Source organism: Camelus ferus, chromosome 5 (genome assembly GCF_009834535.1).
Source record: "Camelus ferus isolate YT-003-E chromosome 5, BCGSAC_Cfer_1.0, whole genome shotgun sequence".
Taxonomy (NCBI): domain Eukaryota; kingdom Metazoa; phylum Chordata; class Mammalia; order Artiodactyla; family Camelidae; genus Camelus; species Camelus ferus.
The window spans coordinates 16,613,966-16,629,324 of NC_045700.1; the positions used below are offsets into that span (position 1 = coordinate 16,613,966).

The window sequence follows — 15,359 nt, forward strand, 5'->3', positions numbered from 1 at the left end:
GGCAAAGCGGAGCCTCTTGGGGCGATGGAGAGATCTTGACACCGTAGGGGAGCAGGGCTCTGAAGGCCGAGAGGAGAAATGCTGTGTTGAAATGTGAGTAGGTGCAGACTGTAGGCCAAGGCAGGTTTCAGAGGAAAGATTTGAGGCAAGACTGGTGAGCAGCGGACAAGCCCGCGTGCAGCTGCTGGATGGGCAAAGCAGGGCAGACGCTTCAGGGTGCTGTGTCTGATGCTCTGAAGTTTTGCTGGTGGCAAGAGGGTGCACTCTGCAGCCAGCCCTCTGGGGTCCAGCCCCGCCGCTGAGACTTTCTGGTTGTGTGACTGGGGACGTGTTACCGAGCCTCTCTTTGCCTTAGTTTCCTCTCCTGTAAAATGAGGATAATGACAGAACCTCACGGGGCTGCTGTGAGCATTAATGAGCTGGTAACAGGCGACGTGCTTAGAACAGGGCTGCCACACACTGCTCAAGAAAGACAGACTAGTCCTGGTGATTCTCTAGTATATTCTACTTTATTATATAATTGTCTTGTAGTCTTTTTTTTTTTTTACTGAGCTGTAGTTGATTTACAATGTTGTATTAGTTTCAAGGGTACAGCATAGTGATTCAGTTATATGTACATATACATATTCTTTTTCAGATTCTTTTCCATTGTAAATTATTACAAGATACTGAATATAGTTCCCTGGGCTATACAGTAGGACCTTTTTTATTTATTTTATATATAATAGTGTATATATGTTCATCTAAACTCCTAATTTATCCCTTTCCCCCACCTCTTTCCCCTTTGATAACCATAGTTTGTTTTCTGTCTATGAGTCTATTTCTGGCTTATAAATAAGTTCATTAGTGTCTTTTTTTAGATTCCACATATAAGTGATATCATATTATGTTTGTCTTTCTCTGTCAGACTTACTTCACTTAATATGATCATCTCTAGGTCCATCCATGTCGCTGCAAGTGGCATTATTTCATTCTTTTTTATGGCTGAGTAGTAGTCCATTGTGTGTATATATGTGTGTGTGTGTATATATATACACACACCACATCTTCTTTATCCATTTATCTGTCAGTGGGCACTGAGGTTGCTTCCATGTCTTGGCTTTTGTAAGTGGTGCTGCTGTGTATTGTATTCTTGTATATTATTAAATAACATAATACATTCCACAGTATTACTCATCAGACTTTACCACAAGAGCTGAGCATCTGAATTACTATCTCATTTGTTCTTTATATGACACCCAACTTAAGAATTGACAGTATCATCATCCTAACTCTAACAGCCCTTCATGCACAGACTTTATGCCAACATGTCAGGGGCACATCCCAGTGCATCATTCATTTATCCCCACAGTGATCCCAGGAGGCAGCAGTCAGAACCCCATTCTCTGGACAGTGGGAGCCAGAAGTCTCGGTAGCAGGGCTAAATCCTGGAATCAGGGTTTGAGGTTGGTTTGGTCTGGGTCCAGACCTGCACCAGCGGTGTGTTGCCAGGACCTCAGGTGACGGCAGTGGCCCCGGAGCTCTGCTTCCCGTCTTCTTTGAGCTCCAGGTGCTGCAGGCCCTCCTGAAGGTGCAGGCGGGCGCAGCTGTGGCTCCCCGGGCAGTGAGCTCTAGCGCATCCCGCTCTCACGGCCCTCCCCGGAGCTGGCTCTTACCAGCAGCCCTGCAGCTGCTTCCGGAACCCCCTGCCTTCTCTCCTGTCTCCACTTCCTCTCAGGGAAAACGGTTACTCACCACCATGTGTAAAAAGACTCTATCACATTTATATGAAGGCTTTATTTCTTTCCTCCCTAAGGAAATCTTGAATCCCAGCCAGTCCTTAGAAGTTCTCTTGTGGCCCGTCTGTTGTGAATCTATTGGTTTCCCTTCAGACAGGAAGGTCTCGTTCCCCAAACAGACCTTGCTAAATGCTCCGTGTGCAGGGTCACACCCAGCTCACTCCCCTTTGTGTGGCAAGTGCCTAGCCCCTGCCTGGCACATAGTAGGTCCACAAAAGCTGAAGAAATGAGTAAATAAATAAGGGGCTGAGTGAGTGCGTGTGCTTTTTATTCACATGGGCCAGGAACTAGGAGGCTCAGGTTGGCCCTTAAGATTATTTGGAAAACATACCACTAAAATCGTCTTCCAGAAAACATGTCAATAAAGCTGCCCTTTCGCACTAGCTCCTGGGCATAGAATTTTTTTTCTGCAGAGCTCTGCGGTTCACAGGAATCCACAGATTTCTGTTTTGCCTGCTGTCATTTATCCGTTCATCCACTCTGTAAATATTTGCCAGCTTGGGTAGGCTGCAGACTGTGCTGGGAGGTGGGAAAGAAGAGATGTCAAAGGATGAGTCTCTGACCTCAAGTAGCTCCAGGGTTCGCAGAGAAGCAGGTCAGGTCCTCGGTGGTGCTGCTGCCCTGGCTCCGCCTGTAATAGCGACGACCTGGGGTGCCTGGGACCGCATAACTCAAGCTGCAGGGAGGGGAGGGAGATTCTGTCTAGAAGCATTTTGCAGGAGATGAGTCCAAAAAGCGAAGATGTCAAGCTGCAAAGGCTTAGGGGCAAAAAGAGAAACCGTGGTAAAATTATTGGAAGTTTAGATGTGACTGAAAAGAGGGATGAGGTGAGGGACAAGGTTGGAGGTGGAGACACATCATGAAAAGATGCTAAGGCTCAGCTGAAGAATTCAGATTTGATTCTGGGACAAGAGGAGGCTGACGAAAGGCTTTAACCCGGGAGTAGGGCAGTGATGCTACCGCATGGGTGTTTTAGAAAAGTGACACCAGGAATCTTGTGTTTGGGGCATTTCTTATTCCACATGCTCTCGGTGCTGCTAAGTGAGCCATAAAGGGGCCCGTGTTGAGTTATCCCAGGCTTTTATGGAGGGTTGTGTTGAAGCCGTAATGTTCCCCCAACTCCAGAGGGAAATTAGGAAACCAAGACACCACTGGCTTGCAGATTGGGTCTTCTGCCTCTAACGATTAACTGCAGGCTCTCGTGTTTTAGAGCTTGGGGTGTTCGTTATTTTTGCAGCCAAAAGATTATCTTCAAAGAGCAGTGAGAGGCGAGAGGGGTGTTACTGGTGGGAACAGGAAAGCCTCAAGCTCCAAAGGGTGGTGGTAGCACACGCTTCCCGTCCCTTCAACTGTAGGAGCCCTGCGGCCCTCATTAGGCTGGTCTCTGCCTTCATCAGAGTCCTCCGTGTGGTCCACTGGGGGAAGAAGGAAGCTTTTATCCCACAACCCTTTCAAGATTGTCCCTCACACTCACCCCCAGGCAGCAGGAGCCAGAGGAAGCCAATTGACAGCAATTGAGAGAGCCCCGGGCCGTGGCATGTGCTCAGAGCACAGGATAGCCGCTGAGCACGAACCTACCCCGCCAACCCAGGCGGTTCCCGATGGGGATGGATCCTGGCTTTAGGAAAACACTTGCTTTTCCCTTAATGCCCTCTCTCCCTCACTGTACTGAAAAGGCTGATTTGGCCTGCCCACTCTTTTATATCAGCTCCCCCAAAAAAGGCACTCTCTCTAGCAGCAGGAGTTGGTACCAAGGAGAAGACCCCTTGTGTAACTGAAGATCATGAGCCCTCCTCGTCCCTAACCCGAGTGTGTCCTGGCCTGTGAAGGTTCTCACTGTGCGTTTCTTGGGAAAGGCGTAGGTGGCCTCAGGACAGAGGGGAGAGCAGGTTTTTTGGAGGAACGGCCCGTGTTCAGATTGATTTCTGAAAACCATACGTAGGCTCTTTAACTCTATTTTCTGCTTCGTGTAAAGACCCTATAAAATACCCTACAGTATGATTGTGCTCATATTATTTTGCAAGGAGCTGTGTAGTTTATGTGAAAAGCATTCTGGAGACTTGGAGGGAAAAAAGGAGTTAACTCCAAGAGCCACATGGGAGTGAGCTTCAGCTGCTGGGGAGTCTCGCTCCCTGGGGCCCGTCCTGAACGTCGTCGTGGGGCCCGTTCTAGATGCAAGGCCAAGCCTGCACGGCAGTGGGTCTGGGGAGGCCAGGGTAGGGGGCAGTGGTGGAGGCGCCAGGTTACAGGGGAAGAGGGAGAGGAACTGAACAAGGGAGAAGGTTGGCAGTAGCGTAAGGAATGTTTGCTGTTTTGAGAAACCAGTGGTTGCTGTTTGCCCAGCCTTTCCTGAACCGAGAGGGACTGGGGTGGGTAATGATTGAGCGTTGGAACCTGGGTGTCCGACAGCCAGGTTCACACCCTGGCTCTGCCCTCACTCTCTTAGTGACCTTGGGCAAGTTTCCTGACCTCTCTGTGCTGTTTCCTCTTCTGTGCAGTGGGGACAGTGCTACCTACCCCACAGGGCTCGTGGAGGAGCCAGCAGATGAGCACATGTTTAAGTACATGGCCCAGAAGATGTCCTCTGAGAGCCTTAACTACTTGTTGCTACAGGAGCCCAGAAACCAGCTGAGGTGTGTTTTTCTAAACAGCTTCATTGAGGTATAATTTGCAGACCCTAAAATTCGCTCCATGTGAGGGTACAATTCAATGGTGGGGCTTTTTCAGTAAATTGATAGAGTTGTGCATTTACCTCCACAGTCTCAGTTTTATAATGTTTCCATCGCCCCAAAAAAAGCTCTTTTGTTCCTCTGTCTAGTCAGTCCTTACTTGTTCCCCCAGCCCCAGGAAAACACTGATCTGACTTTTCCTCTTCTGGAGATGTCTCAGTGTAATGTTTGTGAGGTCCATGCACTCTGTAGCAGGTATCAGTACTTCATTCTTTTTCATTGCTGAATAGTATTCCATTCGTTGTACAGATAGACCACTTTGTTTATCCATTCTCTGGTTGATGGGCATTTGGATCATTTCCACCTTTTGGCCATTGTGAAGAGTAGAGTGCCGCCTTGAACATTCGCATGCACGTGGGCGTACGTTTTCATTTCTCCCTGTAGACTGCTAGTGGTGGAAGAGTATGGAACGTGGGAGGTTTGTGTCTAGCTGTTCCTGACGTGTGCTGGTTGGCTCGTTGATTTGCACTGTGAAGATCATTGCAGAGATGAGTCACAGCTCAGCTTCACAGCCACCTTCTCTGTGCCCTTATGGAAACACTAATTTACACCCGCCACTGGGGATCAGCCCCAGGGGCTACTTGTGGATGGAGTTCACTCCTTTTGAAGGCAGCACAGGCTGACAGTGCTGGGTACCAGCCGGCAACAGAAATTATTCAATCCAGTCAGTCTGTATGTATTGAACACTTTTTCTGTGCTTGGCCCTGGATTTCCCTGCTGTAACATAAATAGCAGCTATGTCCCTGACCTCCCACATAGCTGGCTGAGTTTGGCCCAAACCCCAGATTCATGGGCTTGAATCTCCCCTCCTTTTTATTTTGCAAATTCTTGACCTTCCTTTAGATCTTGACTCCAGACTTGTATCTGAGCCTGTTTTTCTTGGTTCCAGACAGTATGTGTTTCCATAGAAATCTGCTCGCACACACCTAATATGTTATGGACATGGTAACTCAATCAAAGGTGTGGCCAGACCTCCACTCAGGGTGGAGGGTTTGTGGAAGAGATCTCATCACGTGCAACCAAGAGGGAGGGGCAAGCCAGCCCCTCCACCGAGTGCTTCCCTCCTAGGGAGAGCCTGCCTCCTGCCCCCACCCCAGTCTTCTCCAGCTCTTTGGGTGTTTTGTGAATAACGTCTTTGCACGCTGTTTCTTCGCCTCTGTTACAAAGGCATACCCGCTTCATCTTTTTACACAGTACTTTGTGTTCATTTGTTCAGAACATTACTTTTTCTCATAAGTTTGATTCATAAACCTTTCTTATTATGGTTACTGCAGGAAATTTTCACAGTCAAGCAAATTTAGGGAAATTTGGTGACTGGTTGAAATAAGTTTTAGAGAGGAATGCAGATGTTCTGTGTTCTAAGTGGGCTTGTTAACCAGATTGGAAATTACTGTTTATGTCTCTCCTATTGTATAAAGTTTCTCTGAATTAGAATATTGTTCTTTTCCACTTCTACTGTCAAAGCCTCTGGATATCAAAACCATTTCATAAAGTTCAACAACTCTATTTTGAACACCAGTTATCTGCAAAGCACCATGTTTATGATAAGCCACTAACTCCTACTGAGCCTACAAAACCCAGCTCAGAAGCCCCTGTCTCCTGGAAGCCTTCTCTGATTGCCACACCCACCCCCTTTCCCTTCCCTGGAGTTAATTGTCTCTCTCCTCTTAGTGTCTTTTACATCCTGTTCGGACCTCTATTTTATACTGTTCAGTAATTTTTAAATGCCAGCCTCTCTTACTACACTGAGCCTTTGAGCCCAGGGACTGTCTCATTCACACTCCTGTTTCCAGCATCCAGCGTAGGCTTTAATAGTCATTGGTAAAGTTTGGAGTGGATGCATGGGAAGACCGTCAAAGCAGCTGTGACATGAGCATTTGGTGGAGCTTTGTTGAACAGAGGTGCCAGGGTCTGCTCCGAGGCTGTCCTCTCTCCTGCCCTGTTGTGTAGCTTCCTAACTGTCTCTGCTCCTGCCTTCTGTTAGCACAGCAGACCGTCTCATTCCTCTGCTCAGAACTCTCCAGTGCCTTTTAGCTCACAGGCCAAGGCTTTACATGGGTCCCCAAAGCTCTGTGTGCTCTGACCCCCTGGGACCTCCCAGACTCCATCTCTTCCTACTGCCGGCCCCCAACACGCACACACTGCTCAAGCTTCGTGGAACTCCCAGCTCCTCCTGGAACCTGCTAGACACTCTGTTGTCAGAGCCTCCAACCTCGGTTTGCCTCTGCCTGGAATGTCCTTCCCAGATATTTGCACGGCTCACTCCTTTATTTCCTTGGGTCTTTCCTTGAATGTCACCTTCTCAGTGATGCCTTATCTGAACACCTTCTTCCCCAACAGTCTCGATGCCTTTTCCTCACTTCGTCCTTATTTAGAGCAATATAATTTATTATTTTGTTTCTCTGTCTCCCTCACTGAATATAAGCACTATAAAGGCAGGTGTCTGGCTTCCTTTTTTTTTTTTCCACCAAGTCACCCAATGAGGGCCTAGAAGAGTCCTTTGCACACAGTAGCAGTAAAAGGCGACCCATGGCCAGTGTTACTTGTATCAGGCACTTTTCTGAGTGCTTTACACATTGTAATTCATTTAAGGCCCTCTGCAGCTCCATGAGCTGGCAGTGGACATTTTCTTCATTTTACAGTTGAGGAAACGGAGGCAAAGAAAGGCTATGGAACTAGTCAAGATCGCTTAGCTGATGAACGAAGGAACTGAGATTCAAACCCAAGCAATCCGAGCTCCAGATGCTTACACTTTCCTGCTCCTTAGCAAATATTGTACTGCTGTCCAGTGATCTCAGTTCCCACCCCCCGTAGTTACACAGTAGGCTCTGGTGTCCATTGGACTTTGAATCTCTTTATTATAATACTTCAAGGCTGTAGAAGTTTTCAGATTTCTCCAAAAAAATACAAGTAAAGTTGCTCGCATTAGCCAGCCAGAAAAACAAACCAAAAGACGACATTTAAACTTTCCCAAACATCCGTGCACCCGCTCAGCGTTGATCAGCAGTAACTACGTTGATCATTGTGTGTTTTCCTTCCTATTTGATGGACAGAGTGTCAAAGGCCAGCCAGTAAGTTTCCATGTGCCGTCAGGTGAGAGAGCGATGGCCACCAGTGAGCACTCAGCATTGCCATTCAGGGTGTCACGGGGCTGCAGTCATGCTGTCGCCCTTAGTAACAGCGTCCAGACCAAAGTTACGGTGCTGCCCGCACCTTGGCAAGTCCATGGACGGTGGTCAAGATCACCACAAAGCTGAGGCGTCAGATAAAGGTCTTCCCACCCACTGAATGGCCTGCCTCTGGTGGTACCCAGGGCTGTGAGACAGGACACTCTGCTGACCCTCCTGCCCTGTGTCACTTTCTGAAGATTAAGCTGAATCCTATTGTCTTTAAATAACCCCGTGCATTTCTGTCATCTCAGAATTATTAGACCCTTCTGGAATCTTCTGTTTTCAGCAGATGTGAATCCAGGTTCTAGGTTTCCTGACCACATGCAGGGAAGGATTTCTGTTTGTTAAGCACCAAACTCACTCAAACTCAAGCAGGAGCATCCCCGAATTGCAGGATTGTGTGACGTGGGGGACAACGGCAGGCTCACCTTACTTGTGGGGTCTCCAGCGCTGACTTGAGGAGACTGGAGTAGAAGTCTGTGCTGAGCGCTCACCACCTGCCGCTTGCTGTTCTCAGCAGGCAGTGGCATCACCTCCTTCAGGAAGGCGGTGGGGAGGAGCCGGAGCCGTAGGAAGTCATCAGGTTCAACCTCTTCATTCTGCTGATGGGGAGGCTGCAGCTGTAGAACGTGTGTTTTGTTCAGAGGTTGGGGCTAGTAACAGGGAGAGGCGAGGTGTACCCTCAGAACCAGCTGCCTTCAGGGCCTGGGGTGTGTTTCCCTTTGCTCTTTTTGGTTTCTTTTTGGTCACTAAAGTAATACAAGCATAGGTTTTAAAAAAAAAAAGGCAAAGAGTGTAGAAGGGCCCTCCTGAATGCAGCTCTGGGCTGCCTTCCAGGGCTGCACCCACCTCGTGGCTCGGGGACCGACAGGGACAGTCCCGCCTGCAAGTCCCCACGTGGCCAGCAGGGTGGGGCCTGGAACATTGCCTCCCCCCACCCCGCCCCCTCTCCTAGTTCTGGGAGCCCTGGGATTATTAATCAGCTCCTCATCCACACAGTGCGGGGAAAGGAAACATGAGGAAAAAGGAAATATTCCAGAAGGACATTAGCACTGAGCAGTAAATTCCCTTGCCGTTCCTGAATCTCTTGTGTCCCTTCTCAGCAGCACCAGGCGCACCCTTACAGGGGTGTGTGCGTGGTTGTTGTACGTGCGGTTCTCTCTTCCAGTGCGCGATACAAATGGAAACACGGTACATCAGCCTTCCATCTGCTTCTTATCAGCCTTCAACCTGCCCCTTTCACCTCTCAGTATGTGGGGGCTGGGGGGGGTATGTTTCCATGTCAGCGCATAGAAACCTGCTGCATTGTTGCTTTGTGTGTGTGTGTGTATGTGTGTTCTTTGTATCTGAACAGTTACCTATTTAAATACAACCTTGAGACTATTTCAAGTCTTCTGCTTCTTTGACAGCCTGTGTCCTGTGTAGGTTTCTTTGTACCGTGAGTCTCATATGTGTGGGGTGATTTCCTCCGGGAGGAATTCAGATCCCAGGATCCTAAGCACCACTGAGCACCCCTGAGGGCTAGCCTGCCCCGAAAGGGGTTCACTGGCTCTTCAGGGTTCCTGCCCTGGCAGCATCTTCTGCAGGTTGGGCAGCCCGGGGATTGGGAGGAACTTTGCTAGGGTCCCATCGACAACGTGCAAGCGGAGAGAGAGTTGGGTGCTAGTGGTGCATGCATTCCCACCCCTGGTACCTATTCAGGCAAGGCTGGCGTGAAAGCTGGGGTCCCAGGTCAGAGAGACTTCCGCTGCTCACCTGCCCTTTCCCTGGTCCCGCTTTGTCTTTCTTCTCACCACCCACCTTCTCTTCTTACCCAGGCTGCTGGCTCACCTTGTGGTGCAGGTTGCTTTCTGGTCCTCTCCATGCCCGTGACCCCCTGGACGTGCTCGTTCCGTGCACGCCCTCTCCGTCCTGGGAGGGACTGGCTGGGCCCCATCCTGAGCACCCACCACCTTCCATGCTGGGGGCACCTCTCTTTGCAGGGGGTACCAGGTTACTTCACTTCCTTTCCCACGTCTTCAGACTGTTTCTCTAGCTGTTGAATTAGTGTGTAATATTTGTTTTCAACCAGTAAACACGGAGCCTCTGTTGGGTCATGACCCCACCGTAGGTTCTATCATAGATGCCTGCAGACGTCTTGCTATGCTCCTTTGCTTCCCAGCGTCCAAGCTAGCAATCACAAGACAGTGTCACATTAGGTAACCGCCAAGTGAGGGAGACTCTGAAAATGTCTTTGCAATTAGGGTGGAGGGAACAGACCAGTGGGTGAAGGTGGCCCTGGAGGTGGGCCTTCAAGGGCAGCGCCTTTAGATAGCTCTACTGCTTCATCGTGGATGGTGATATGAGTGAGCAGCCGCCGTGACCGGCAGGCAGGGCACTGTGCACGCGAAGCTGGTGCTTAGAGAAGTGAAGACCTGGGCCAAGACCGTGTTGCAGCTGAGCCCGGCTCCATCCCGGGTCTGTCTGCGTCTCACCTCCTGCCCCTCACCGCCCCGCACAGCCGGGTGCCTCCCCCACTGGCACCCCTGGTGCCTCCCCCACTGGCACCCCTGGTCCCTCAGCTGATGGCATCTTTGTCATTCTAGGACTTCTGCCACGGACAAGTGATGTGGCCGCCCCTCAGTGCCCTGCAGGTGAAGCTCGCTGAGCCCGGGCAGTCGTGCAAGCAGGTCTGTCAGGAGAACCAGCTCATCTGTGAGCCTTCGTTCTTCCAGCACCTCAATAAGGACAAGGACATGCTGAAGTAAGTGCGGGGCTCTGGCCATCCGGCCTTCAGCTCATTTGGGTTCAAGTCAGGTTGAGAGGGCTGAGGTTTTCGTTTCTAGGCTGATGGGCTGTTGGAGTAAGGCATGGAAAGGGAAGCCGGATACAGCACAACCCCCCTTCGCAGCCCAGAGGAAGTTGGCCCAGCCTTTTGGTTGTCATTTTATTAGATGTTATTTGGTTAGCATTTCATTAGATGAGGTCATCTGGCCTCCTGATAGATTTAGAATTTGAAGGGGGTTTGTATTTGCGTGAATAATGCCAAGTCCAGGCTTGGAGGTTGTGGGCGGTGTTCAGTTTGCTAATGTTGTACCCAAGAACCGCGGGGGCTGAGGTGGGCAGAGAATCACAAGCACCGTGGACCTGCCCCAAAGGTCTTCTGGCTGCAGATGGCCCAGATGGCCCCTAGCAGAGTGACAGTCTTCCAGCCCCAAGTCAGGAAGGAATGAAAAATACGGGCAGGGAGCTAGTGCAGAACTGCCCCCAGCAAATTCCGCTGCCATCTTCCCCTCCCACAGCCCCGGCCCCTTTTGCACTTTCTTCTGGCCCCTTTGGAATGAGATGCATCGCGGGGGAGTGTGAGCAGGCCTGGTTCTGCCGGGTCCCGAGCAGGGAGGTGGGTGCAACACTGGGAAGGAGGACCTGAGCTGCACCAGGCGGGGGGCCTTCTGTATCACCGGCACTTCTCCCTCTGCAGTGGCATTTTGAGTTCGGTGTTTGCAGTTCCCAAATCTCCATGTGAGGGTCCTTCTGGCCTCTGACTCATGAGCCCTGTCAGTGCTAAATCTGTGCCCTGATATGTTTCGTACCCACCGTGGGCCACAACCTGGATCATTACCTGTCACCCCTCCCAACCATAATAGCTCTCCTGAGGCGTTTTCCCCTGAGGGATTTGCTGTCCCAACCCTTGCTGTCCACAGGGCAGGGGTCCTGCCCCAGTCTTGAAGAGGATGTTTAAGGAACAGAGTGGACTCAGGACTCACAGCTTGCCTGTCCCGTTCTGGCTTCACGCCTTGTTAGAGTGCGGTTGTCCACACACCGATTTGTTCTGGCCTGGCCGGGCCTGCCTGTAAGTCTCAGTACTCTCCAGTGAGGTGGAAAGCCTTTTTTAGAGAGAGAGCGTGGCCTCTAGCGTCTCACCTGCAGGGACGCCTCCCGAGGAGGGACACGGGGGTGCTCTTTTTATCGTTCTCTTTACGTGAAGACCCGATCAGAGGCAGCCTTGATTCTACCGTCAGAACAAAGGCCAGGCCAGCAGAGGCAGTTGGCAGCCTGCTCTGCAACCAGGGAAGCCTTGTTAGAGGGAGCGTTGGTCTGTGTCTGTCCAATGTGGCCAGAAACTTCCATCTCCAGAGCACATATCCCAGATTCTAGGTCCAGGAGGAGCTGCCTGCTTGCTCCTTTTGTAAACAGTTCCCACACCAAGGGGCTTTTTGAGGACCCCAAGTATCTCCCTGTGTTTGGTCAAAGCCTGGATTCACTGGGGGTGGATTACAGACTGTCCGCACAGATCTGTCCACGTGCAGCCCCCATCCTGCCAATGGTGGGGGGAACCCAGAGGGGACTCCTCACAGCCTGGTCCTTCCTGGCCTCCTGCGGGCCCCACCTATCTCGCCTGTCCTGCAGTCAAGGTCTCAGTCCAGCAGAGGGACAGGAAGGGAAGCCAATGGACCAGTTTCCTCTGTTCCATCCGTTTTCTCACCTGTAAAATGGGGACATCCTGGGTGATGGTGAGATAATGTGACTAGTGCTGAAGACAGAACAGAACAGCCCCAACAACCGAAGAGCTTGGGCAGGGGGGTGGCTGGGACCAGAAAAGCCAGCGCCCGCCACACCCCACCCCCACGTACCTCGCACAGCCCCGGGAGCAGAGCCCTCGGTGTGGGGCTGTCCTGCGGCCAGACCCTGTGCCACGGGACTGCTCATCAGCTCCCTTCTACCCACCCTGGTGTAGATACATGCGTTTTCTTCCTAGGAGCCGGCCATGAATGCTAATTTTGCAATAAAGCTGCCTGAAATTAATTCTCTGAGTGTAAGGGCCCTATTGAATACTTTGTTTCTGCATTTGCAAATACTGATAATATTGTGAATGTCCCACTGTCCGGCAAGTCTGTGGAGGGCCTCCTCAGTGAGGCCGTCCCGGCTTATCCCTGTTCATGGCCACTTAGCAGCCAGCGGCTCCTCCAGCCCAGTGCTGCTCCTTCTCCGTCATGGGGCCTGGTTCTCTGTCTCGGGGTGTCCATGACCTTGAGGAATCACCTGACCTCGCTGAGCAGCATGAATTTACGTGGCATGAATTGAGCCCTTCGGAGCATTTGTGCTGCCGTCTTGAATTGGGGAAGCAGGCAGCTGGTCCCTGAGCTACTATTCAGGCAGCGTGTGGTTGGAGGACCGGAGAGGTGGCTACAAACTCTTCGGCACAGAGCATGCGTGAGTCCCATGGGACCCGACCTGACCCAGACCAGGGCGAAGGGTCCAGAGGTCAGAGGAGCCGGAGTCCATGCGAGTGTGGCCCCGGGGGAGTGTCCCCGCTCCACAAATAGGAACAGGTGTTAATGGGATGTCCTCGGTCACTTTGCTACCTTTTCAAGTTGTGTCTTCTGAAATAGTCAATTATTGACTATTAGTCAAGAGTTGATATTGACTGTTAGTCGGTAGTGAATAATAGTCACTTACTGAGTTGAGGGTTGCTTTTTGAAGAATTCTCAGCCATGAAGCCTAGGCCGTGAGTACTTCGGCACCTGTGAAGCCAGGAGGTAGCCCTGAGTACGAGGGGTCCTGAGGGAGTCTGGGGGGACTTGGTGGATACGGGGTTGGGATCGGCAGTGCAGGGGTGAGAAGGGGAAGGACCCTGGGGTGGGGAGGGGGGAGACGGGAGGGGTAAGACCAGCAGGAGGGGCCCTGCTCCCATCTTGTCATCCTGCGTGCGCGGAGGGACGGCGGCTTCTGCCCTCCCAGGAAATGGGCAGCCCCACGGGAAGGTCGGGCTTTGCCCTTTTCTTTTTCTTCAGGAGCTGCAAACTATAAACTGAGGGTAGGTGGGGTTCAGAAGCCCCCACATGCATCCTGTAAGAGAAGCCATTGAGGCCAGCTGGAGACAGTCGGCACTACAGGGGCCAGTGGAAAGGAAACAGCTCGCTGTGCCGGGGGTCTGAGTGGGTGTCTGTGAGAAAGAGAGAAAGGGACACACACACACCGCAGGAACAGAGACACACACAGTGACACACACACCCTGAAAAGGTGAGGGACCACTGGTGGGAGATGAGGATGCGCTCCAGCGATGGGGAAGATCTCCCCCGCTGAGGACGTGGGCGCCGCAGCTCAGCGAGGATGATGGAGGTGCCTTTCTGACTGCCTGGAGCTCTGGGGCAGGGACCTGCACACCAATAGTGGGAGAGCTCCCCAGGGTCGGGTTGGGGTCCCATCCAAGAGTGGCCCCGGCACTTTGTGGAACCTCTGGGGAGCTGCTGCGGGGCGGCTCACTGGTGGCTCCAGGGAACACCAGCTTCGGCACTGTTTGGTGGTCTCTGGACATCACCTTGGGCAGGCTGCTCGCGGCAGCCTCGCACTCATGTGCACACACGCTAAGACGCCAGGAGTCAGCCTGGATCTGAGTCAGGTGACCGGGCAGGGGCACGGGAGCTTCTCCCTGGCTGCTGACGACTGCCCCCCGTGCCACGGGGTCTGAGATGACTTGTGGAGATTTCCACGCTCCTGATGAGCAGTGCACCAGGCAGATGGCTTGAGTTAGGACATAGCAGCTGCTGTAATACACCTAAATAAATAAATAGTGTAAGCATAAATCTGTATCCCAAGGCCCCATTCCATATGGAAACTTTTAATGTATAATTGAGCTCTGGAGACCCCCTTTCTGTGGTGGGTCCGGAGGAGTATCCTGCGAAAGACCTGGTCGTTTTTACCTCTGGCTCATGTTTCCATTAGGAAATCCATAAAACCCTCACTTCCTGCCCTCGCCATGACCTTACCTTTCCGGGTGCCTCCATCTCCCCGCTGCAAACCTCACACCAGGAGAGAAGTCACAGAGCTCCCTGGTGACCGCAGGAGCAAGATAGAGGGGGCGCCGCCCTCCTGAGCACCAGGGGCTGGGCTGGCAGCCTCGGAGAACTCACCAGAAGCCCAGCAGATGCACTGGGAGTTACCAGGTTAATGTTGGCAAGGGGGCAGGCGGGCTCAGCAGATAGTTGGCTGGAGGAAGACAAGAGGACATAGGAGTCATGGGGGGGTCTGATGCTACTCTCCCAGCATTTGGAAGCTTTCCAGAGGCAGCAGGAAACCTCAGGCTCCCATCTGGATCCCCTCCCTATCAGCAAGAATCAAAACTTCTGTGAACAAAGCGAACTAGAGATGGTCAGCATGTGTGTAAATTCACACCGAAGGCGACACAGCCCAGCCAGCGTCAGCCAGGGCGTCGTGGTCACGGTGATGACGACGATGGTGGGAACCTAGATCGTTCTCATTTGCTGGCCACTTACGCGGACCTCAATTCCGCCAACCAACTGCTCTGTCAGCATTCATTTCATTCCTCTACTTGCCCTATGAGTTAAGGCTGATTTTTCCCCTTTTCACAGAAGAGGAAACTGAGCCCCGGAGAGGCTCAGTCATTTGTCCAGGGCCACACAGCTCATAAGAGATGAAGCAGGACTCAAACACAGATCTGTCTGGCCCCCTTCTCTACCTTCTCTGACCTGGTCCCCACCAGGCATGGGGGACAACCTGTGACACCTCCTTATTCTGGAGGAGCCAGGGTGGGTGGGACCAATGGGCCCTAGGTAAGAGGAGAAGTTACATGGCTCTTCCTTGAGATGAGAGGCCAACACTGCTGGGAACAGGAACACCCGGTTCTCCTCACCCCCCAGGCAGCCGTCCCAGCCTGAGGAAGGGGTTTACTACTGCCACAG

General features: G+C 51.8%; 1 protein-coding gene across 6 annotated transcripts in view; it reads left to right on the plus strand.

Annotated features, from left to right (window-relative positions):
- Positions 1–15,359, plus strand: part of MGAT5 (alpha-1,6-mannosylglycoprotein 6-beta-N-acetylglucosaminyltransferase) — a 333,568-nt gene that overhangs the window by 311,750 nt on the left and 6,459 nt on the right. For all 6 annotated transcript variants that reach the window (XM_032479342.1, XM_032479341.1, XM_032479339.1 and 3 more), the window contains one exon: positions 10,263–10,420. In XM_032479342.1, the coding sequence (XP_032335233.1) occupies positions 10,263–10,420 (158 nt within the window). The remainder of the gene's footprint in view (positions 1–10,262; positions 10,421–15,359) is intronic.